Below are 26,863 nucleotides of genomic sequence, written 5' to 3'. Positions count from 1 at the left end.
AACAGAAAAGTCTCAGACAAGTTCAATGACTGGTCTAAAGTCACCTGTGTATGGATGGTGGGTCCGGGCTCAGATCCATCTCTACCTCCCTGTTCAATGCTCTTGTCTAGACATAATTGAAAAGCATTAACACTGAAAGTAAGAAAGTTCCAAAACAACCTAAACCTGCCAAAGTTAATCTAATGCTAGTTGCACTGTAATGTTTACCTTCGATTCTTTTTCATATCTCTTGAAAGAGGATGACAGGAGAAGATTTATTACAAGTCTGCATGTCTCCTTGGAAATAGAGCTTAAGCAATTTTAGCCTTGGGCTGACTTTCACAAACTAAGGTGAGAAACTAAATCTTATAATGATGCAGGACAGAAAAATTCTAAAATGAAAGCACTAGAATTTTACTGTTCTAAAAATAACACTTAAAGTAGATATGGGGCTTCCATTTTGTGAGACACATTGTCAGAAGTTTAGGCAATACATACGAAGGAATTTTTAACTAGAAAATACCTGGAAAAAGAAAATACTCACAATGTTATAATACTGACTTGATCAACTCTAACTGAACTTTAAGGAAATTCTAAGGTGAGACGAATAGCTCTACTGTCCCCCTCATTATTATCGCGTGATCTTTGGAAAATGACCTCCCCTGGCTGAGTCTAAGGTAGCCAGGGTGAGGAATCACAGTAACGACAGTAAGTCCATACAGTGCAGACCACGGGGTACCAGCCACCAACTTCACAGACTGCCAGACCGGACTAACTAAGACAAAACTATGAGAGTGAGTGTTAACTTCTGTAACACTGTTTTACAAATACTCAGTGAGAAACAACCAGAGCAGCAAACATTCTAGTGTAGTGGCTAATGGACAAAACTACACAAAAAAGATCAGGTTCTCTCAACAATAAATTGGCTACATTGGGTGATTAGTAATGTAGCTAGGGTTGCAAAATTACCAGGAAAAAAAAAGATTTTAAAACAGGAAACACAGAAAGATTAAGAGGATAACACATAAGGAAGAAAGGAACTGCCCATGAGGGAAACGCTACACTTTGATGCATCTAATAAAATATTCTCAAAACACAGAGAGCAAAAATGGATAGAACTAGGGGAAATGCTATATCTGTCATTCTCACAGTAGAAGATTTATACCTCTAAATTTTTGCTGTATAAAAAAATGAGTTATATCAAAGATCTAAACAATACAATTAAAAGGTTGACTTACCAGACTAGTATGAAACCGCAAACCCAACAATTATAAATACACAACCCACTCAAGCACAGATGGAACATTTCTAAAAAACTGATGACACAGGAAGCCATAAAATAAATATTAACAAACTGCAAAGAATCAATACCACACAGACCAATTAATTGCATGTACATGAGTAATGGCACTGAAGAAAAGGTAAATTGGTAAATGGTGTTGGGACACTTTGCTATTCACAGGGAAGAAAGTAAAATGGATTCCTGTCTTATGCCAAACCCAGAAAGAATTTCCAACTTGATTAAAAATTGAAAGAGAAAAGAAAACATTAAAATGTGTAGAAGAAAACTGAAGAGGCTGGGCATGGTAGCTCATGCCTGTAATCCCAACACTTGGGAGGCTGAGGTGGGAGGACCGCTTGAGGCCAGGAGTTTGAGACCAGCCTGGGCAACACAGTGAGACCCTGCCTCTATAAAAAATATAAAAATTGGCCGGGCACGGTGACATGCCTATAAGCCTGGGTGAAAGAGCAAGACTGTGTCTCAAAAAAAGAAAAAAAGAAAAAGAAAAAAATATATGAAAACTATTAACTATAAAGATAAGGTTGATAAATCCAATAATATTAACAGGAAAGTGAAAACACAAGCCATAAACTGAGACAAGACAAATGCCTAAAAAAGGATTATTATTTCAACTACCAAGGATTTCTGAAAATCAGTAAGAAAAGACAAATTTCCAAGTAGGAAAATGAGCATGAGACAAAAAGACATCCGATAGAAAACAAAAATGGAAAGTAAGCCAGGGTAGTGGCCCATGACTGTAGTCCCAGCTACTTGGGTGGCTGAGGCAGGAGAACTGCTTGAACCCAGGAGTTTGAGGGGCCAGCCTGGGCAACCTAGCAAGACCTTATCTCTAAATAAGACAAAACAAAACAGAAAAAAAAAAAAAAAAACCCAATTAAAAAAACCCTTAAACGTAATCAGAGAACACTGCTGCTAATTAAGACCACAATAGCATTTCATTTTATAACCACAAAATGGGCAAAATTAAAACTTTTGACAATATTAAAAGTCAATGAGGATGTTACATGATAGAAACCATTGCTGAGAGGAGTATAAATTAGTAGAAACGTTTTGAAAAACAACTTGGCATTATCTCATACACTTAAAAGACACGCACACCTTACGAATCCAGCAGTTCCAATCTTGTACATAGATACACAGAAGAAAGTGGAAGAATGTTCACAGCAGTAGCACACGAACTAGCAAAAACCTGGAAGGACCTGTGTGCCCCATGACAGGAGAATGAGTATATAAATGAAGAAATATTATCTGGAATTGAAATAAATATACTGCAGCTACATGCAACACAGAGGAATCTCAGGCATAAATTTTTTTTTAAATAACAAGATTATAAACAGCAAAATACCATTTTTGTAAAGTTCAAAAACAAAACTAAACCACACTTCTTAGGAATAAATAATGTGGCAAAAAATTGATGAAGAACTGAGCACTGTGCTCCCCTCTGGGAGGCGAGCGCGACGGAGATGGGTTCAGAGAAGAGCATGTGGGAATAATGTTTCACTTCTTAGGTTGGAGAATGGCTTCATAGCTGTTCTTTCGACAAATACTGTGTTATAACAGTAAATAATAAATAAAAGAGAAGTTCATTACTGGGAGAGGCATCTCTTCCTGCTCTCATTTATGAGGAGCATCTCCTGAACTGAAATGAGCCTCTTTATAGCTCCCTTCCACTATTCCTAGTAATATTGCTTTTCCTGGAATGACTTTCTTCCTTTACATGGTATCCTTCAAATAGCATATGACAGACTTGAGTTTCATTTTTCTAGTCTAAAAATATCTTTTCTTAAACCCCTCCTAATGAGAAGTGGTTTCCAGTTTTCACTAAAGCAGCAGCCCCCGCTCAGGATGGTTTCTAGTCCGTCAGCATCACTGTAACACAGGCCCTCCAAAACGGATCAAACATACTGGGCCTGGCAGCCCAGCTCCAGGCAATACGCTGAGGACAAAGAAGCATTGTGGATAAAGATGAGGACAGTGGGAGTTCCTCTAGGGGTGGAGGAGTTAGTTGGAAACTGAGGAATTGTGGACAAAAGGGAACAGAGGCAGCTACTGTGAAGCAGGGGAGAGGGTGGGCAACCAAGCATCTGGACTACCCAGGGGCTGGGCTAAGTCAGTTAGGCCACATGCAGTCACACACCTGGGGAAAATTCAGTCTGAGAAAGTGGGATGGGAACAGAACCTTAGAAATGCAAAGGCAAGGTAAAAGTATTGCACTTTTGCTCGTTTTCAGAAATTTACCTAAAACCTGATGTGAAGAAATTGCTAATCTAGGACACAGACTAATAGATCCTGCCTCCATTAGGAATCGGGATCTGGGGACAGTGAGAGAAAGAGGAGGAAACCTCTGAGGACCCAAATGACCTGGGCATCGGAGACAGCCTAGCTTCCCCCACGGGTGGGGGGTGGTGGGTTGGGATGGGAATTACCTTAGTCCGTTTTGTGTTGCTGTAACAGAATATCTGAGACTGGGTAAATCATAAAGAACAGAAGCGTGTGTAGCTTACGATTCTGTAGGCTAGGAACTTCAACACTGGGCAGCACATCTGGTAGCTTCTGGTGAGAGCCTTGTGCTGCATCAAAGCATGGCAGAGAAATGGAAGGGGAACCTGGTGCATATGTAAAGTGCAAAAAAGAAGAGGCAACCTGGCTTTGTAACAACCTGCTCTCGTGGTAACTCATCTGTTCCCAAGAGAACTAACCCACTCCAGAGAGAACTAACCCACTCCAGAGAGAACTAACTCAGCTTCCAGAGAGAGATATTACTCCATCTAAGGGACCTAATCACATCTCAAACGCACCACCTGCCAATACCACCACACTGAGGACCAAGTCTTAACAAAAGTTTCGGTGGAGCAAACCACATTCTAGCCACAGCAGGGGTCAAGGGGCCGGCGGTTAGACTGCACGGTGAGGTGCTTAGCATTTCCAATGCTGGGTATAAGGACTTAGACTGCCTTCTTTCCTTGAATCTAAGAACCCAATATTTGTAAAGAGCCACTGTGACTTCACGACAGATTTGGGGAGAGAGCACACTATGCCATTGCTATAGCTTGAATATCTGTCCCCTCCAAAACCCAGGTTGAAATTTAAGCCCCAATGGGGCACTACTGAGAGATCAGTGGGTCATGAGGGCTCTGCCCTCATAAATGGATCCATTGATTATAATGGATTGTGGCTCAAGCCTGTAATCCCAGCACTTTGGGAGGCCGAGACGGGCAGATCACGAGGTCAGGAGATCGAGACCATCCTGGCTAACACGGTGAAACCCCGTCTCTACTAAAAATACAAAAAACTAGCCGGGCGAAGTGGCGGGCGCCTGTAGTCCCAGCTACTCCGGAGGCTGAGGCAGGAGAATGGCGTAAACCCGGGAGGCGGAGCTTGCAGTGAGCTGAGATCTGGCCACTGCACTCCAGTCCGGGCGACAGAGCAAGACTCCGTCTCAAAAAAAAAAAGAGATGATCGTGGGAGTGGGACTGGTGGCTTTATAAGAAGAGAAAAGAGAGACCTGAGCTAGCATGTGGGCACACTCAGACCCCTCACCATGTAAGGCCCTGTGCCACCTTGGGACTGCAGAGTCCCCACCAGTAGGAAGGTGCTCATCAGATATGGCCCCTTGACCTTGGACTTCTCAGCCTCCATAACTGTAAAAAAAAACAGATTCATTTTCTTTATAAATTATCCATTTTCAGGTATTCTGAGGAACAGAGAACAGACTAATACAGCTATTAAATATAAATAGGTAACTAACAAGGGCATCCCACTTTCAGAATGATCAAAACATTAAAAAAAAGAAAGTTGCATCTTAGAAAGGTTTAGGAAGGACAAGAATCATGCTTCCAGGAGAATAGGGCCACCTATAGATAATTCTGAAGGACAAGAATCATGCTTCCAGGAGAATGGGGCCACCTATAGATAATTCTGTGCTAATCTGGAGCAATGGCCAAGAAGTTACGCTGAAGGTCAAAATCTACAAGCACTAAGAAGAGAAACAATGACCTTTGGGTCCTTAGGTACCCCAGCTCCACTAACATAGCCTAAAATTGAAGGAGATTTATGGGAAAACCCATCAGACTGCTGATCCATATTAAGTTTATTATGTCTAAACACCTGAACTGCAACCAAGTCTGTACTCTTCTATACCTGTGGTATTGATTTTAAGATTAATTTACAATAAATTCTACTTCAGCTTTGATGTTGTAGCTTGTCAAGACGTTCTGAATCTTGAATGAGCACCTCTGGTATTTGTTATCTCCGACAGCTGCATGGCACCTGCAAATCTGATAAGCATACTTCTAATTCTTCCACCACAAGGAATTCATTGTCTATGCTATGATGCAGTTCTGATAAAATACTTGTAGGTGTCAATAAGTCACGGATTATCCTCTATCTGACACCTCTCTGGAATATATTTCATAATGTTAAAAAAATCCTTTCCTGAAATGCAGCAGGATAGGAAATTAGGCATAAACAGGCAACCCTGTTATTTTTTCCCTGTGAGATTAAACGTCATTTATTTACAAAGACTTAGATTTTAGAGAATTAACTTCTTATCCTTAAGGCTAGGACAGCCCTCAAAATTAAAAAATAAATAAATAAATAAAAAACCTCCTTGGTGCCTTCATTAGCGACAAGAAGAGGCAGGCCCTTGAGAAGCTCAAAGCATTTACATGTCTCTTGCCTTTGGCCACGCTTTCCATTCTCCATGAGAATCACAAAACTGTACATTCTTTAGAGACTGTGTCTGTAAGTCCCTTAAGGGCACCGGATCCGTCTTCTGTGTTTGAAACTTAAATTAATTCAAAGCAGCTTAGTGCTTTCTTCCTCTCTCATCTTTCTGGATTAGATTTTGGGTTTACTCTTGGTTTCTTGCATCTAGTTCAACAATGCATCTTGTGACAGAAGAATGTAGTAAGAACACAGGCACTGGGAAGGTCTCTCCTTTTGGACCTTACATCACACTTGGAGCGGTGACTCCAGCCCTTCTTTGCTCCTGGTTGTTCTATAAGTAGATGGCAATTAAAAAAAAAAAATGGACATTTGTATTTGTGGTAAATTTCCACTCCAGATTTTTCAAAAACGTGCCTACTGGGCAAGGCTCCCGGTCCTCCAGTGTAGTCACCAGGCCCGCCCTCCCCGGCCCTGCACTCTCGCTTCGGCGGCGGCGGCCTCCGAAACCTCAGACTCCTCAGAAACCGCTCCCGGCGGCGCTGGGGCTCCCCAGTCTCCCACACGGGGTGGCGCCTCCCTCGGCCTGACCCTGCGGAACCCTCGGAAGCGGATACCGCCTTCGCCGACCCCTGCCTCCCACCCTGACCCCTCACCAGCTGTGGACCTGTCTGCGGGCTGCGGGGGCGCCAGGGCTGAGGCCGCCCCGCGAGAGTGGCTGGAGAGAGGCCGCGCGCCCGGGATGAGGGACGAGGGCCGAGCCCCCGGAGCCGGAGCCCGCCTCTCCAGGAAGCCTCTCAGGCTCTACCCTCACCCCTGCAATCCGCTTCCTCCCTGACACCTGGGTGATTGTCTGGGCGTAAAAATGTGATTCCCGCCTGAAAGCCTTGACTGGCCTTCCCTCCATTAGGATCCCAACTCCCAACTGTGCGGCGCAGCCCCGGCAGCAGCAGACCCAGCTCACACGCCCGCGTCTTCCCCTAACCCCGCGGCCCTCCGCTCCCGGCTCCTGGCCAGGCCTCCCCAGCAGTCTGGAGGTTGCTTTGCCTTCGGGCGGCAACACCCGAGTCAGGCTCCGTCTCAGTCCCCCTAGGAATTGAAGACCAGGGGCAATGGGATGCTGCCTGACTTACTCTTGGTTGTTTCTCGGATGCTGAGAACGGAGACTGGTAAATAGGAAAACTCAGGGTTTTCTGACTGAAGGGCCTCTCTGTCCTCAGTAAGCTAAGTTTTTTAGTGGAACGGATGAGTACTGCGGAGAGCTGACTGGTGAATGCCGCTTTTCTCTCTTTTTCCCAGACCGCCTTCCTCCTGCACTCCTCTCCCCAGCCTCCCCAGGTCCCCAGGCAGAGCCCTCCTGCCAGGTCCCCAGGCAGCCTCCCCAGGTCCCCAGGCAGAGCCCTCCTGGCCCTGCCCTACCGTGCGCAGGGCTCCGCTCTACGGCACCTCAGGCAGGAGCAAGCACTGAACTCCCATCGTTCCCAGCCCCAAAGCGCATGGCCACAGACGGATTATGCTATCACTTGGTAGGGGATGCCCGTCTGTGTTACTGGCCAAGTCTACATAATTCCCAGAACAATTCTTTGTAGATTAACGGATGGGTAGTTAATTGGATCACAAATTTGACGCCTTAATAACTGAAATATATTATGCCGACGAGTCACTCAGATTACTTATCTAGAATATGATTCATTCTTCTTTTTTTTTTTTTTTTTTTAACAAACTCACTCTGTTGCCCAGACTGAGACTCTGTTGCCCAGTGGCGCAATTTCGGCTCACTGCAACCTTTGCCTCCCAGGTTCAAGTGATTCTCCTGCCTGAGTAGCTGTGACCATAGGCATGTGCCACCACACCTGGCTAACTCTTGCATTTTTAGTGGAGACAGGGTTTCACAATGTTGCCCAGGCTGGTCTTGAACTCCCAAGCTCAAGTGATCCACCTGCCTCGGCCTCCCAAAGTGCTGGGATTACAGGCATGAGCCACTGTGCCTGGCCAGAAGATCACTGATTATTCTACAGATAAAGTCCAAAAAAAAAAAAAAAAAAAAAAAATGAAATGACCAAATAATATTACACATCTGGAGACATCATCATCAGAAGAGTCACAAATAAAGGTGGTATATTTCTGTTTCTAATTCTATTCGTCCCCTCATTTAATTTCTTTTAGTGTTTTGTGTGTGTGTGTGTGTGTGTGTGCACGCGAAACAAGACTCTAGGTGCTAAGGATTCACAGATGAATACAATTTACATTTGGACTGGGGGTACATACAGTCTGAGGGGGAAAAATATCACTTCATATAATACGGTTCTAGTATAATCAGAATTCCAAGGGAAGGGAAAGAACGCATCTTCCAATGTACACGTGGACAGTAAACAGCACAATGTACAACTTACACCTAACTTAGTGTAAGGTACCTCACACTTTAATTTAAAAATCTTTAATATTAGAATGCATCATTGAAATTTAAGCCTTAAAATTAAGGACTTTTCAGACTAAGCATCACAGAGATGCTAAGCATACTGGCAAAATATGGCACGCGGGTTAGTTTAATGAGACAACATAAAAATTCAGACCAAGAAAATAAATATTCAGAAGCAAAGGCTTTTTAGAAGTGAGACACGTTGGAATGCCTAATCTACTACAGAGCTTGTTTCTTCATCTGGAAAATGCGGATGAAGTGTTTTCCTTGTGGGGTGGTTATGGGGACTAAATGGTAGATTACCAGGCATATAATAAAGGGTAGCTATTTTTCAACACATGACTACATGCTAAGACTATGATTTAACAGGCTGGCAAAAGAAAAGATAGGGAATCAGGAAAAAAAGAAGCAATAAAAGGTTTGTTACTAACAGAGGGTGAGTTCCGAGAAAGCAAGAAGAGTTCAACTTATCCAGGATGTCATAAACGCCAACTATCACAGCCCGAAGGCCAATATGACAAGATTACTGTTCCTACCTGTCCAGTCTGATAATGTCTGGCAAATTGGTTAACTACTCGATAATCATTTGCAAAGTACTCCATCAGAATAGAAGGAACCTCAGCAAAATCAGTAGGGCACCTGGTTCCTAAAACAAGAAAAAAAAAAAGTTGGCATGAATCAAATCGATATATTTATCTTACTTTATATGTACCCTTTAAAACTTTTATTTGTACTTCTGATGAACTGTAAGTTTTAATTCATTAAATCAATATTTTTCTTCTATAAATTTACTGTACATATTTGCAGAAAAGTTTATTATAATCCTATATATTTTCCTTTATATCAAAATTAAAACAAAATATTTGCACAGCTGCCAAAACACCTTATAAAGCAATGGCTCACACCTTTTACAAACAAATCTGTCTTCAGCTATGCTGGCTATACATGAAACAAAGTAAAACATTTCTAATATTAATACAGCGTTTGTATTTAATTCACTAAATTCCATTACCTAATACTTTTATCCTTCCTTTGTTTTACAAGTACTTTATTTTATTCATTTATCACTTTTTGTAACAAAGTCAATTCTCAGTGAGGAAAAGAAATATTTTAAACTCAAAATTACTTAAAGTAACAGATCCTGTAAGAAATTTAGATGACATTTAATGATTCTGTTCAGCCCACCTACAGTCTTTTCAATGCCTTCTCCTTGTCCAAAATACTGTGTGTAAAGTTAGTTAATAAATGCTGGATGCCAACAATTCACTAGTGGTCTAATGCTGACCATATGTGATAGGGAGCTTAAGACTTAAGGATAAGACAACGAAGAGGAAAGTCTGTAATATCATAAAATATGGCCACGTATTTAGCAGCATAAAAACTACAAAGCAGAACTATGATTTTATACAGGGGAAAGATTAAAAGGACTTCATCATACTTGTTAAGCATGCTTTATTTAAATTAAAAGTTAAAAGGACTTCATCATACTTTTCAAGCAAGCTTTATTTTGTTTTCTGATTTTGAATATAAAGAGAGACCATTCACTTACTTATTAACTCTGTGGTAGGTATTAAAGAGATACCTTTTTATTCACACACACATAGCCACAAACTTAAATTCAATATAAAACACTGTAAAATGTAAAAAGGGACAAACTTGAAAGACAACAGATTATTCCCTGGTGAAAGCTGTTAGCAAGCATGGGAAAAAGCACTGGAAGATCAGGCTGTACAACTATGGGGAGGACAGGATGAGGCAATCTGAGATAAAGACCACAGGACATGGTAAAATGATTACAATTTCCAAATAAAAAGCCCCTTTCCCAATTTAAAAGAAAATGCATGTTTGTAAAGGATTGTAGTAAATAAAAGCCCTCCTCATGGCTCACCAGTGACATGTTGGTAACGAGTACGTCCTAGCATTGAATGCATGGCATGTCCCATTTCATGGAAAAGATTTTCCATCATGCCAGGAGTTAGCAAAGTTGGAGAACTCCTTGAGGAACGGGGAAGATTCAGCATAAGAACTACAACTGGGAGTTGATAGTCTCCATCTTCCTTTAGTCTGCCTCCACGGATAGTGAAATGGCAATCCTTTAAGAATCAGAAAACACAAAAGGAAAAGAAAGTATTTGGTCATGTGAAGAGTAAAACAGTCTTAATGAATATAAAATTTCACCAAAATGTGTGAGTGCAAACTTTAATTATATTCTTATTCTATCTATTTACATATACACAGCTTTTCTTGACATTTTTTATTCTGCTAAAATTTTAATTTTTTAAAACATCAAGAACACATTCAGTTTATATGGATTAATTCATTAATTTGGTCCCAAAACATGCATTGAAATGATGCTGTGCCAGATGCTGGAAACAAAGTCAGCAAAGAGCATAGGAAGGGACACTAACATTTATTCTGAGTCCCTACTATGTGTCAGATAATGAACTAGTAAGAACTTTTCGTGTCTCTTGGCTATTTTTTTTTTTTTTTTTCATTTTTTTAAGATAGGGTCTTGCTCTGTTACCCAGGCTGGAGCGCAGTGTTGTGATCACAGTTCACTGCAGCCTGGACCTCCAAGCCATCCTCCTGCTTCGGCCTACTGATTGGCTGGGACTACAGTGTGCTCCACCACACCCAGCTAAGTTTTTAGATTTTTTTGTAGAGATGGGAGTCTTACTATGTTGCCAGGGCTGGTCTTGAACTCCTGGGCTGAAGTGATCCGCCAGCCTCAGCCTCCTGAAGTTCTGAGATCACAGGCTGGAGCCACCACATCCAGCCTCTCTTGACTTTTATCAGTTGAATGAGATGGGATCTAAACTAGTGTAAAGCAAGGGATCCGGATCCAGAGTAACTTACTCTGAAACAGGCACTACACTGAGACTCACATACACTGTATCACTTATTCTCCACAACAACCCAGTGTAGCAGGTATCTCACTTTTCAGATGATAAAACTAAAACTAGTCTTAGAATTATTAAATATGTCCAAGGACACCTAGCTAGAATTGCCGCACCTTGGATCTGAACCCAGGCTATTAGGAGCTAGGGCTCCTAATCGCTAAATTGAGTCTTTACCACCCACCCATTTAAGCAAAGAGGAAGAACACTGGCCGCAGAGTCTGGTGACCTGCACCCTGTTCCTACCTTTCACACCTACTAGCCAAATCATCTTGGAAAATAATTTGCCTGTGCAAGCCTCATCTCTAAAATGCTTCCTTGTCAAATCCCACAGTGGCTGTCCAGAATTCATAAGCTCACATCTGTTAAAATCTGTGCTTTGGAAATTGTGAATCACTATTCAAATATAAGATACGTTATTTCTGTTATAACTTATAACCTAAACTCCTGACATTTCCCATCAAGCTACATGAAACTGCTAAAGCTGACTGGCTGTCAAAGTCAGCCAACGCTAAAGAAAAGGAGATGAGCTGCCTCAAGTCTTCCACATCAGGAGCTACTTGGTGGTTGGTAAGGTTTCCACATGGAATATCTTCTGCAGTTTTAGAATAGGTTCATTGTCAAGTATGGAAAAGAGTTAAAAGTTGGGGATCTGATCGGGAGGTATGTCTTCAAGTCCTAGCACTTATGGCCAAGTAGCTTAACCTCTCTGGCTTCAGTTTCCTCATAATGTGAGTACCTAGTCAAAAGGTTGAGGTGAACATTAAAAGGCTGATGTGTATAATGGACGCAGTGCGCTGGTTGGCACAAATAAGGATTCATAAAACGTCAGCTGTCATTATTACTATAATTAATACCATGATCCAGATAAAAGTGACAAACACAGACTGATGTAATTATTTCCATAAATTTTTTAACTTTAAAATGCTATCTTAATTTCAAATGTATGTATTTGGTAACCATCATTAGTAACTTTTAAATATCATGGAATTTAAAAAATGATACAAAGTTCACATTAATACAAATGAAATGCTGATCAGTTCTAGAGAGACCAGTTGATAAAGAAAGGATCACCTGATGTGGCTTGTCTGCTCGCTGAAAAAAATCACAGTAAATGTACCCCAACAATCCTTCAGATTCATGAACGACAGCCTAGAAAAAGAAAATTTTAATTTGGTAGTAAATTAGGCCATCCGATTCTCTAAAATCCCTAGCACAAGAATCTGTATGTTAAACACCCACAGCCACACATATAGACATTTTAATTACATTCTACATCCCGTATTGTCTCGAGATAGATTCTCTTTTCCCCGCATCCTCTTCTGCTCCATCTCTTGAATGATTTTGGTTTTGGAATTCTGTGTCCAGGAGAGGAAATCCTCCTCATGAGGGCCTTCTGTCCTGACTGCCTATCCTCTACAACACCTTTACTAACCACCACAAGAGTTGAGAAGAAGTGCTGGCTGGACAGTTTTAGGAGCAAAAGTATTTTTCCTTCAAATCCTGGAATGTCATGATATATGCCCAAGCAAATTATACTCCTTGAATTTGAAAACACCACAATGCAGCTCCCAGCTTGAGTTAAAAATCAGCAAGATCACTATCTATCCCCTCTCCAAGAGGCAGAGCTTATAGGAGAGACTCAACCGCTACTCTCCATCTTGCCTTCTTTGTTCTTTCAGAATTTAATGATTCCATCAAAGAGAACCCCGATTTTGTGCTTTAAAATTACCTGTAAGTACATATTCATTGTTCATCAAACATCTATTAAGCACCTACTTGGTGCCGGGAACTGTTCAAGACACTTGGGACACAGAAGTGAACGCAACTGACAGCAGGGCTGGGCCCCGGTGGAGTGCACATTCTGCACTTCTGGGGAAACCTCTTCATCACCCGCATTTTGTCCTCTTAGTCTCCTCTTACAGACTTTTCTTTCTATTATATTTCAGCATTTTATCAATCTCTATCTTTTTGGAAGTGTGTAATACAGATACTGAAGTAAATCAAGGTCCTGATGAACGTCCTCCCACCCAGACTCTCCTTCCAATCCCACCACCACACCTACTCCCCACTCACGAGACGTGGCCGACCGAGACACAGTGAGATTGCTTACATTTCTTAAAATGTAGTGAAGAAAGCAGTGTGGTAAGCACGCCAGCAAGAATCAAACAACAAAACAATACAATGCCTTAGTCACAAACACAGGTCAACACAGCCTCAAATCCTATGAGGAAAAATTTAAAATATTCACGCCTCAAATAAAGTGGGCCCTCACAGGAGAAAGATGATTGCTAGGTTTGAAGTTATTATCAAAGAAGTTATATAAATCAGAACACGGGACGTAAATTAGTATCTGATGCAAATATAAGCCCCTACAACAGGGGATGCGGGTTGGAAAGAAGAAAGGTCCCTCATGCAATGGATTTGGGAATTAACCAAAAGGGACACACAGCACTGAAGGTACATACAAAGTAATGGCCAATTTTCCTCTAACTAGAATTTGTGGATATATGAAGGTGTATATATATATTCAACTTTCTATCAAGTTCCAAACAACGTTTTTAGAAAACTCTGCTGTTTTATGTTTAGATCCTTTATACAGTGTCCTAAATCAAAAGTGCAATTTGGATTTTTTTTGTGTGTGAAGCAGAAATAAGGCAGGGGACACACTCAATCAGGGCAAAGTTAATGTAAACATGAAACTGCTGTTGACTCAACTCCCAAACCGAAAGGCTAACGCATGCAACTGCAGGCTGAGCGGGAGCTCACCAGTTTTCGGACATCTTCACTCCACACCTCTCCTTTTGCAGGCTGCTCTGCGTACAGTGAAATCCCCAATAGTCTGTTTAGCAAAATATTCAGGCCTTCCATGCATGCTCCAAGAGAGAAAAAAGGGCAATATAGGCTGGGCTCAATATTATACCTAAGAGAAGGAAGAGACGTTCAACAGCATCTTTGTTTATTTCAATTTCTGAAGGTAAATTCAATTAACTTTTCATTTAATACTTAAGATCACTGGAGCTAAAGAAGGATTCAAAACATAAAAGTGCATTTATATCATCTGAGGGGTTTTCAGACAGTGTCCTTCAGAATGACAGTCTGATTATTACTAGTGTTAGTCATAAGTCAGTAATTAAGGTAGACATATCATTCCCTAATCTTTGTCCCTTCCATTTTATTTACTCCTTTACTAACCCAATTAAGCACTGTCTCAACTGCTCACTGTATACATACTTATATGCAAGACATGACCAGTTTCAGTTATAATGGTAACTCTTACCTCATAAGTTATATTCTAGAAACTCATGACTTGTATCACATAAATATTAAATGAATAAAAACCCTGAGGCACATTAAGTGAATTTAAAGTTCTCATCCGGTAAAATATTCATTTATGAAAAAAATGCCTGCAATATAAAGAATAAGATCTTAATTTATCTGTTTTATAGTTAGATATCTTAAATTAAGGACAACATAACTAGTAAGGTGAATTACTCTTCACCCAAAATTAACTTTTTCTGTTCTATATATTCCAACATAAACCAAAACAAATCCAAAATATGTGATATGAATGTTTACATTTGAGTCATTAAGTCAAGACAAAATATATAAGCACAGCCAAAAATAATGGCTCTAGAACATTGTAGGTCTTCATTATACATCTACTTTTTGGGATTACCAAAATATACATTTTTTTTTTCAATTGGCTTTATTTGTGATTCTAGAACTGCACAACATTTCGTTCCATAAAATAAGAGTCCCTACAAATTTATATATAAAATATATACAAACATAGTTACTACTAAATGAATGAGTTTAGCAAGTGAACATAAATTGCACAACAAATGAGACTTTGGCTATGGACATCCACAAATTTACACCTTAATTTCTGACTGATTTTTCATTAAACAGAATCCTAGTGTTGAAAGAGACATTCGTGACCAGTGCCCTCGCTCCCTGGTTCGTTCACTCAAGCATGCTATCAGCAAACCTGCGGGGTGCTGGAGGAGAAGAATCAAGAGCCTTTGTGTCTAAGCAACTGGCACTGAAGGAGGCAGAGAAGTGAACCAACTACACTGTGTCTTGGGCCTGGAGCAGTGGGCACACAGCCGGCGCTCAATAGGCAGTGCTGAAGGATGAATGAATGAGCACTGCACAATGGGAGAGCAAAGGAGAGCATGTACTTGTGGAGCGCAGAGTAGCACCAGGGAAAGCTTCTCGGATAGGAATTAAGAATTGGCCGGGTGCTGTGGCTCACACCTATAATCCCAGCACTTTGGGAGGCTGAGGTGGTGGATCACAAGGTCAGGAGTTCAAGACCAGTCTGGCCAATATGGTGAAACCCCATCTCTACTAAAAGTACAAAAATTAGCCGGATGTGGTGGTGGCTGCCTGTAATCCCAGCTACTCGGGAGGCTGAAGCAGAGGATTGCTTGAACCCAGGAGGCAGAGGTTGCAGTGAGCTGAGATCACGCCACTGCACTCCAGCCTGGGCGACAGAGTGAGATTCTCCATCTCAAAAAACCAAACAAACAGAATCAGACTTTGCAAGGCAGGGCTGGGATAAGGAATGGAAAATGGGAATCATAATAGGAATTCTGGGCAGAAGCGACAGTGTAACTAAAGTATGATGGCATAAAATAGCCCGGTAACTTCTAAAAAGGATGTGGTTAAAGACGAAGCTGTTACCAATGCAGAGATAAATGGAGAAAGAATGGGAGCAGAGTCTGGAAAAGGCAGGCAGGGGCCAGAAAACAGAGGGCCTGGTCCACTAAGCTGAGGAACCGGGACCATGCACCACAGGACACGGCCTCCAAGCTTCCTCACCAGTGCACACTAAAATAACTTTTGAGTATTCAACCTTCTATAAGTACATTTATAAAGTATACTCATGTGGTATTGTTTTATCACATTGCAAAAAGGAGACTTTTTATAAGTTGAGATAAAGAAAAATTAAAATACATAGAATTTCTAATATTTTATGACTACAGTCTCAATGAATTGCTTACAGATGCCATTTGGGAGAGAGCTTCTGTAGCCCACAGTGGAGCATCTGGTGTTTTCTGGAATGCGGCACAGTAGACAGCGTGGAGGGTGCAATGCAGGAGGGAGGGAGGGCTGACAGGACAGACCTCCCGGCTTCAGAGGGTGAACTCTGACAGAGGGCAGTGGGGTCAGGGATCAATGTATTTTTTCCTTTGAAATGCAAACGTCTCAGGACTGTGTGAGTGACTGGATTTGGAGGGTGATGAGAAAGACAGAACAATCTAGAATAACACTCAGGTTTCTGGCTTGGACAAATAAGTGGGATGGTAGAGTCACTGAATCAGCCAGCGCAATGAACACAAAAAAAGGAAGAGGGGAATCTGGGTGTGTTTGTGGGAGAAGAGAGGAGGGTGAGGTGTAATCATGGGAGGAAGATGGAGGGCTCACAGAAAATAGACTCTGTTTTGGAGACACCGACTGTGAAGAGCCCATGAGATGCCAGACACTCAGGACTCAAAGCCAAGGAGAACACGGAGACTTCGCTGTCTGGATGTTAGAGCTATAGAGGGAGACAGGGCCGTAAGGGAAGGGTGGTGCAGGCTGAGAAGAGGGTAAAGGGTAGACCCCTGAACTAGCAGAGGGAGGACTGGGAAGGCAGACAGAGCACAGTTCAGAGCTACTGAAGAACTAAGAGAAAGGAGCACCACGGAAAGAGGGGAGAAAATAAATTATCAAAGGAAGTGGTCCAGGCTTGAGGTTTCCACTCCTGCACATGAGGAGGTGGAAAGTCACCCCTCCATCCTAACAAGCAGGAAGCTGAACAAACTGAAAACCAAGAATCTTCTTAGATTCGGCAGAGAATCAAGGCCACAGAGCAAACTGCTGCCCCCCAAACTGGAAAGACAGGTAGGCATAGAGAACCACATCACAACTTCACAGAGCAGAAACCTCCCACAGAACCCACTCCCAAGGCAAGAACGTCTAAACTATAATTGGTTATAAAAAGCAATTCACTTTTTTGTTGCCAGATAATAAAAATCAACCCAAAAATAAGGGAGAATAAAAAGAAACTTTACATATTAAAATTATACCCTTCTTAAGATTATAATGAACATATGACATTTATTTTTATGGAAAAGAAACACAGTAAAGCTAATAGCACAGCTTAGTTTACTAAACTATAACCTAAAAGTATTTACTGACTTATCCAATGACCATGACACTCATATGTGTTAGGCAAAATTCAAGGAAACAATTTATCTTGGAAAATTTAAGTATAGAATATAAGTTTATATAATATTACACTAAAATGATTGGGAACAAATGAATTTCTAAACTCCCCGTTTTAAAATAAAAACACCTCAAAAATAGTAACAATGGGCAAAAAGTATACTGTCTTGCCCCCTGGCTCCCTATGCCCACCCCCAGAGGCAAATATCTCGTGTATCCTTCCAGCCATTTTCTATGCACATTCTTAGAAGTTTATGCATGTAAACTTTATGTATATATAAACTTACTTTGGCACAAACAGAATCATACCATTCACACCATCTCGCAATTTCATTTAACATAAAACTATATCAATGATACGTATTTTTTACACATATATTTTTCATAAAAATATAACTTGGAATACTTTCCAGTTTAGTATATAAAGCTCTATCCTGTTTTCTTTCATGGGTGTAGTCATCCAGAGCAAACACATGACAAAGCTTATTTCATGCATCTCCTGCTGTGTTGTACGTGAGCACAGAGGCAAGGCCACAGCCTGAAGCATCAATGGGGGAAGTATCTGACCACTGACATCATTTGGAATTTCTCACACATAAGGATATTAAAGGGTCCCAGACTTTTCATCAGTTTTATCATTGATTTTAATTTCTTTACAGAAAATGCATGCCATGAGGCCACACCCAGATCTCACTTCCCTGCCTTGGTCTGCCTCTGTTCCTTTTAACTGACAGTAAGCTGCTGTTAAGTTTATCTGTTAAAATGATGCCATAGTGAAATGTCCTTGTCACACCCACACAAGCCTATCCATAAGATAAACTTTAGAAATGACATTGCTGCAAAGAGTATGAGATCTTAAATTTTTTGATAGGTATTTCCAAATTGTCCTCAAATAAAAAAGCTGTTCTAATTTACATTCCTACCTACAGTGTATGAAAATACCTAGTGCCCTCACTCTTGCCAATGTAATCCTGATATGTTTCTTTTAATGCTTCCTTTATTTTCCTTCTTTGGGTAGGTGTGCTGCATTTCCTTTTTCTTTCTAATCATTTGATATCTTAGTGATATCTATAGTCCATATTTTAGCTTCTCTGGTGGTTTCTCTATTGTTTTTAAATTTTTTTTTTTTTTTTTTTTTTTGAGACAGAGTATCACTCTATCACCCAGGCTAGGGTGCAGTGACATGATCTCAGCTCACTGCAACCTCCACCTCCCGGGTTCAAGCGATTCTGCTGCCTCCTAATTTTGATACTTTTGGTAGATATGGGCCTCTGTTGGTTTTAAAATAAACAATTTTTGGTTTAGCAATTTTAGATAATATTTACTGATTCCCCTCGTCCTGCCTTGCCCTCCTGATCCATCTTGTTGTTATATATAGATATAGATATAATGATGCTCTTTCTTAATTTAGCTAGGCACCAGAGAGCAGAATAGAGATATGCCTGTCATTTTGCCACCGTTTACTGGATATCCCCAGAATGCATACAATGGAGGAATAGCTGCTATTAGTAGTAAGGAAGAGGAGAGAAATGACAAAATCCTGTGCTTTAGAAAGATTATTCTGGCAGTGGTATGTAGGTCAGTTTAAAATGCAAAGATTCACGATTGTTATAGCAAGAGAAAGTTCAATATAGTTTGTGTATCTCTTATCCAAAATGCTTGGGATATGTTTTGGATTTTGGATTTTGGAAAATTTGCATATACATAATGAGATATCTTGGGAATGTGACCTATGTCTAAACATGAAATTTATGTATGTTTCATATACACCTTATACACATAGCTTGAAGGTAAATTTTACAAAATATTTTGAATAATTTTGTGCATGAAACAAAATTTTAACTGTATTTTCAACACAATCTGTCATATAAGATCCACTTGTAGTGTCATGTTGGCACGCAAAAAGTTTTGGATTTTGGAGCATTTCAGATTAGAAATGCTTGACCTATATTGCAAATATGTTATCCATTTTTCCCTAAATTTAATGTACAAACAGCAAACTATCACTACCAAATGATGATGATGGTGATGGTGATGATGATGATGGTGATGGTGATGACGGTGATGGCAACTAACATTTGGTGAGTGCTCACTATGACTGTGGACTAAGCCCTTTATACGTATCTCATTTAACAGCAAAAAAAGATCCTTTAAGGTAATATTGTCACCCCTATGTTACCATGGAGAAAACAGGTTTACAAGACAGTAAGTAACCTTCCCAAGGCTACGACAACAACTAAGTAGAAGGCCTGAGACCATCCTTTATAACTGCATCATAACAGCATGGAAGTTGAAAAAAATCATCAGGAGGGCACGTCTTTGTTTAGGCTGAGGTACTGAAGTTTTTCACAATTATCTGTTACAAGTTAAAGCAAGTACTAAAGGAAGCACAGTAATTGTATCATTCATTCTTATACACATTTCCCAAAATGCTTTTGAGAGTAAGACAGAAGAGAGAGGAGCTACTGGTCACAATGAGAATACTACATCTCTGCATTCCCTCCTATGGCAGCTTAACAGTGAACAAAGATTGAGAATGACCAATTTAGAGAAGTTAAAAGAGAAATGAACGTGGTGATCAAAAAAGAGAGAACAGGAAGTCTGATGGTATGTGTTGAAGAAAGAATTTTAAGAAACTGGACATGGTAAGTGCAGTCAAAAATTGCAGACATTAGGATCTCAAATCTAAGCAAAAACAACCCAAAAAGAGAAAACTGCAGACATCAGGGATGTTGAGCAGTAAAACAAATTACTGAATTTCATGACTGGCAGGTGGCTGATAACTTGGAAACGCTAGCTGGGTAGACTGACAGGCCTATAAACCAGACTGTAGCAATTAGAAAGAGGAGGCATCCAGGAGAGAATAGGACTGGGGGAAGTTTGGCAGGAAAGAAATGAGATAGTACCACAGTCTCTCCAACAGTCACAGAAGGGTAATTATTTGTGTTGTAAGATAAGAGATATCTTAGCAGGTCTGCAGGCAAAGGGTTTGAAGCTAATACAAACGAAGAGATAGTGATTATGATAAAGTTAGAATAATTGACGAAGCAAGATCTACAGTGGTTTGAGATAATATTATCTTCTATTGTCTTGGCGCTTCACAAGTTGCAAAGCACTTTCACATCAAGAACCGAGAATCTCCTTATTCCTTACGTGATTCTGTGAGACAGGTGGGGCAAGAATTATTACCAGAATTATTGTTAGTTTTAGTTGAGGAAACTCAGGCTCAAAAAGGTTTAATGACAGTCTAAGGCAATCTGGAATATAAGAAAGAGCCCTTGGTTTGAAAATACTATTTCTCATTGGTTCCATGCTTTGAGCAAGTTACTAAGGATTTTGAAGCCTCCGTTTCCTCACCAGGAAAGTGGAAATACTTTCCAGGCTCCATTAACAATTACAGAAATGCATGCAATGAACCTGGTATGGTTCCTGGAGAAAAGCAGGCACATGGTAAAATATAGTCACTATTATTGCTGTTAGACAGAGACATTGTAAACCAGAATAGCAGAGCATTTATCGGCCTTCATTCAGCACCTGTAGTGGATCACCTAGGGACAAGCGGTTTCTACTCCTACTCCAGTTACCTTCTATTCCCCAAAGCTGCCCTTACCTCTAAAAAGAGATGCAACACTGTGTCAAGAAGCTGTGTAGATGCAGTAAACTTTCATTAATCACCTGCCATGTGCCTGCATGACAACTCCTCAGTGTGGAACGATGAACACACTGTAACAATAATGACCACCAATCCAAATGATCAGGGGCAGAAGAGCAGTGTAAACAAGGCATTGGCTCAAAGATGAGGCTGTGGTCAGTTCCACCTGGCAGAGGGGAGAAGCTGGGAATGGGAGGAACAGAGAGAACTACAAAGAAGAGGCAGCATCTGGAGCACACCTGGAAAGAAGAGGCTCCTGGAAGACAGGGAGGACATTCAAGAGGGAAGAAAGAGGGTAGCAAAGGCCCAAGGGGATTCAAGCAAATGGGGCAGACAAGCTCAAGCAGGCACTAGTGCCTTAGTCCGCACTCAGCTGCCTCAGCCATCCAGAGTGAGACTACGTGCCCCTCCACACCCTCAGTGGCGCTCGCCAAACGCAAGCTGCTTCTCTCCTGAAGAGGAGCCAGGAGCAGGGAGGTGCAGAAAGGGTGGAAGAGATTCAAAAAGCTATAGGGTGTTTTCTGCAGCTCCAACCCACATCTGAGGGGCCCCGAGGAGCAGCCCCACATGACCTGCCAGTCAGGAGGCCGTGACTGCTATGCTCTCAGCTCCCATCTTCAACACGGACTGAAAGAACATGCAGAGGGCGTTTCAGCGGTCACAGGCCCCAGCACGGCCCTCCACGCCAGGCTCATCACGTGGTTCCGTCTGCCTCAGCGGAGCACTCCGAGGCCGAGGACGGCCTGCGAACAACCGATTGCACCATCTCCATCCACAGCTTCCTCATCTGCACAGATACTACACACAGGAACATTTTCTTCTCTCATCTAGAGACCCAAGACAGCCGGAAAGCGCCACGAGCAGCACACAGACCCTCACAGCACAGCAGAGCCACAACCAGCAGAGACAGAACTTAGGTCCATTTTGAGGATCTGGCTTCAGTGCCATCGTTGTCATCACCTCAGACTCCTCTACCGTTTTACAAGAGTTTTATGACCATTTTTTGTAAAGAATTCCACGGATCTGGACCCAGAAGTAAGGGATCTCTACAACCCTCTGATTCCTCTGAAGAAAGAAAGAGGAAGAAAATTATTCTATCCACTACAGGTACTGAATGAAGTCCAATAAATGCTCTGCTATTCTGGTTTACAATACGTTACATATGAGTTTACAAATTTTCAGCAAAGAACCAGAACATACCACTATTAACATGATACAATGGTATAAATATAATTAGGTCTTTTGAATTAAGAACATTCGAATTTAGTAATGTATCAAAATTTTCATCTAACCTTCATCCAACACTAATTATGATTGAAATGAACACAGAAATATCAGTCAAGAAGAGACTTGCAACTGAAGAATTCATCACTGCAAATTGAATTTTTAAAAAAATCAATGGATCACTGTATTTATGAAGCACACTCTATGAGTCAGACTTCTATGTCAACCTCGGATGCACCTGGAATTAAGGTAAAGAAAGAGCTTGGATATTATGTCCAAACACCATGGCCTCAGACTCAGTGAAAATATAAAACACAATGAAGTACAGTCAGAGAATCCAGGTTGAAACAGCAGGTAAACACAGCTTCAGTCTTACCTTACTCTATTCAGTGAGTGAGAGCATGTGCACCAAATGGCACATGCCCACAGAGGGCAGAACGGACACGAGGGCCTGCCAGAGGGCACGTGTGGGCAAGGAAAAAACGCACACTTGTAAAGAGCACAGCATGTGATAATCCTGCCAGAGAAACTATGTTTAACTTTCTCGAAAGCAAATGAAACTGTGTTTTTGACATCAGGAGTGATTAAGTGTAGCTTTCATGTTATAGCTGGGTGACATTTTGAAATGCTGTCTTGAAAACCACAGGGGGAGCCAGTGCTTTATCTGGTTAAAGAGAGAAGGTAGCAGTAAAGGAACTGAACGCTACTGGAAACCTGTTTGCCCTTCAGGTAACTATATAGAACTGAAAAGACTTTTCCCCCTGTTCTATAAAGAATCCACCATTGCTAATTTGGTTCTACCTTGACTTCTGAAGCTAGTGGCAAGAAAATTGCTCCAGCCAAACTTCCTGCTAACCAGGAAATAATTATCATTAATGGTGCAGATGAGCAACACAGTTCACTGTTCCAGTTCACTGGAAACTGTGGTTAACAGAGATCAAAGCTAAAGACAGTGCAGTTCCATCCTCCTCCTTGGGATTAGGAAAGTAAACCAGTAGGCCTGACTGAAGGAGAGAAGATGACCACACGGATGTGCCAGTAGACGACAGAACTCGCACCATAGAGGCTGGGGCCAAATTTCACTACGGCAAGGAGACCTCGACTGCAACAGTCTCTCATTCAGCTTCTTATGCTGTATCAAAATGTGAAATCAAACAGCCATGTCTAAAATCGAACAGTAGGAAAGAATAACCAAAAGCAACACCTACGTGCTGTAGCTTGCTTTAGAGAGAACAGAATGGGAGATGTGGAAATGTCGTGAGAGAAGACCCACGTTAGCCCTGGGACAGGGAGGAATGAAAACCTCATGAGAAGGAACAAATGGCAGCAGCAGAAAGGGAAACAGACAGAGATTTTCTCCCCCAGAGCTTGTGGAAAATGATGAAAGGAAAGTGGCCAGACAGCCATTTGCTTTGCCTAAGGAGTTTTTCCAATCCTCTTGGAATTACTGAGTCCAGCAACAGACCCTATTCTCAGACCTCTCCCCAGGTCACAGATGCTCCTGGCTCAGAACTGGAGAAATCACCACCCCTTTTCTGTCCTGCAGAGATGCAGCAAATGGTTCAAACTCAACTGGGAATAATAAACACAGGTATTTTGAGTCTCACTCAACAAGCTCCTAAAAGACTTTTTGGTGCAATTGGCCAAGTTATGACAAATTTGGCATCCCTTCAAATGACTATAATGGACTGAAACACGTTGAATCAATGGAATTCCATTAGTTTGTAACGACACTTTACAAAGAGAAAGCCAGATAATTCTCATTTGTCACTAGGTCAGAAAACTATTACAATAAATCCTTATTTTGAGAATTGGCAATTAAAAAGAATGACTGACTCAGACGAGGACTATCAATGGGTGTTAAAGCCACTGGGTAAATGACTGAGGGAAAACTGGATGTTTCCATGTTGCCAGGAACACCACACAGATCCCTTTCTAGTCGAGAGGGAAGCCCTCACCGCAGACTGCAGAGATCCTGTCAGCATCCATCTACCTACGGGACCATCTTCACATCACCCTCGGTGGACAACTGATATTTCAGGTCTTTTTTTTTTCTTTTAGGAGATGGAGTCTCACTCTGTCACCCAGGCTGGAGTACAGTGGCATGATCGTAACTTGCTGCAGCCTTGAACTCCGGGATTCAAGTGATCCTCCCGCCTCAGCCTCCGAGTCACTGGGATTACAGGCATGTGTCACCATGATCAGCTCTTTCATGTCTTTTGATGTGATGTGACACAAAGTGCACAACATCACCTATGGGAGTCCGTGCCAAAAACGGGAACTGTTTAACAGTGAGTTGTTACATGTGACATCCAGCTTACAGGAATGATACAAAGAGAGGAACTAGTGAAATGATGCCACAAGGAAGCAAACAGGCAAGTCCAGAAAGTTAGAAATTCTGTAGGAAAAATGGCCTGGTCTCTTCAACAACTGCTGCTGATCATATGACAGAAAAGAGAGTGAGAAGAGCATGAGGCATGGGGAACCGCTCTAAGGTAAGAGACAGGAGACAGAAAAGCCAAAAGAATGTGGAGGCTTTGTTTGAGTCCTAATTCTAACAAACTCACTGGGAAAAAAGCTGATTTGATACTACCAAGGAAATACGAATAGAGACTAGATATTAAATGATGCCAACAAATTGCTACTAAATTTTTATTAGGTAATAATGATACAGGAGTTATGTAAGAAGATGTTCATGTTTTTCAGAAGTACTTAATAAATGTGTAAGACTGAGATGACGTGAGGGCTAGGATTTCCTTTAAAGTAGTCCTAAGCCAGGTAACAACACTTCTGTCAACAATGAACCACAGATGCTACAGTGGGTGGTCCACTGCCATGATAACGATGATAACGGAGCTGAAGAGTTTCTATCACCTGGTAACACTGTAGCTGTCATAATGTCAGAGTACAAGGCATTACTCACACGTGTGTGGTGATGCTGGTGTAAACAAAACGACTGTGCTGCCAGTCATACAAAAGCCTAACACATATAACCAGGTGCAGTACGCAATACTTCATAAATGACTGTATTACTGATTCATGTATTTACTATACTATACTTTCTCTATCATCATTTTGGCGTACTCCTACTTATTAAAAAAAAAAAAGTTAACTGTGAAACAGCCTCAGGCAGGTCCTTCAGGAGGGATTCCAGGGGAAGGCGCTGTTATCACACGGGCCGGCAGCTCCATGCCTGTCATTTCCCCTGTAGACCTTCTGGGAGGACAAGATGTGGAGATGGAAGACAGTGATGCTGACAATCCTGACCCTGTGTAAACCTCGGCTAACGTGTGTGTGTGTGTCTTGGTTTATAACAAAAAAGTTTTAAAAGTACAAAAAAAATTTTTAATAGAAAAAAGTTTATAGAATAAGGATAAAAAAAGAGAAAATATTGTTCAGCTCTATCTTGTGTTTCAAGCTAAATATTATTACAAAGTATCAAAAAGTTTTTAAAAACTAAAAAGTTTATAAGGTAAAAAGGTTACAGGAAGCAAAAGTGAATGTGTTATTGAAGGAAGAGCCGTATCTTTCTATAAAGTTAGTGTAGCCTAAGTGTACAGTGACTATAAAGTCAATAATGGTGTGGACAGTAATGTCCCAGGCCTTCACGTTCACCCACCACTCACTCACAGACTCATCCAGAGCAACTTCCAGTCCTGCAAGCTCCATTTGTGGTGAGAGCCCTACACAGGTGTACCACTTTTGATCTGGTATACCTATTTTCACTATACCTTTTCCATGTTTAGATGCATATATACTCATCATTGTGTTGCAGCTGCCTACAGTATTCAGTATGGTAACATTCTGTGCAGGTTTGTAGCCTAGGAGTGACAGGCTATACCAGAGAGCACAGGCGTGTGTGTAGTAGGCTACACCCTTAGGTTTGTGTAAGTACACTCCAAGATCATACAATGACAAAACTGCCTGACGATGCTCTTTTTTTTTTTTTTCCAAGACAAAGTCTCACTCTGTTCCTCAAGTTGGAGTGCAGTGCCATGATCTCGGCTTACTGCAACCTCCACCTTCCGGGTTCAAGTAATTCTCCTGCCTCAGCCTCCTGAGTAGCTGGGACTACAGGCACGTGCCGCTAAGCCTGGCTAATTTTTGTTGTTGTTGTATTTTTAGTAGAGACAGGGTTTCACTATGTTGGCCAGGCTGGTCTTGAACTCCTGACCTCATGATCCACCCGCCTCAGCCTCTCAGAGTTGCTGGGATTACAGGCGTGAGCCACTGTGCCTGGCCCACGATGCATTTCTCAGAATGTATCGCTGTCATTAAGTGACACACGACTGTACGTTAGTAATGAGAAAAGAGAAAGGAAGGAAAGCCGCGAGGGAAGAAGGAAAAGAAGAGCAAAGAAAGAAAAGAAAATTTAAAAGAGACAAATGAAGCAAACATAGAAAAATCTGAGTAATTGTGGAATCTGTGAGATGAATATACAGAGGTTACTTATATTGCTCTACTTCTTTTTTTTATTCATTTTTTTCTTAAACTATTTTTTCTTTGTC

At 41.3% G+C, this 26,863-nt stretch overlaps 1 protein-coding gene across 2 annotated transcripts in view; it reads right to left on the bottom strand.

Moving 5' to 3' along the window:
* Nucleotides 1-26,863, bottom strand: part of MIPEP (mitochondrial intermediate peptidase) — a 152,327-nt gene that overhangs the window by 90,016 nt on the left and 35,448 nt on the right. For both annotated transcript variants that reach the window (XM_026454224.1, XM_026454225.1), the window contains exons 11-14: nucleotides 14,033-14,186; nucleotides 12,338-12,415; nucleotides 10,255-10,459; nucleotides 8,903-9,012 (exon numbers count right to left, since the gene is read on the bottom strand). In XM_026454224.1, coding sequence (XP_026310009.1) covers nucleotides 8,903-9,012; nucleotides 10,255-10,459; nucleotides 12,338-12,415; nucleotides 14,033-14,186 — 547 coding nt within the window. The remainder of the gene's footprint in view (nucleotides 1-8,902; nucleotides 9,013-10,254; nucleotides 10,460-12,337; nucleotides 12,416-14,032; nucleotides 14,187-26,863) is intronic.

This window comes from Piliocolobus tephrosceles, chromosome X (genome assembly GCF_002776525.5).
Source record: "Piliocolobus tephrosceles isolate RC106 chromosome X, ASM277652v3, whole genome shotgun sequence".
NCBI classification, from domain to species: Eukaryota; Metazoa; Chordata; class Mammalia; order Primates; family Cercopithecidae; genus Piliocolobus; species Piliocolobus tephrosceles.
Note: the sequence above shows the minus strand (reverse complement) of the source record. Positions and strands in the feature narration are given on the sequence as shown.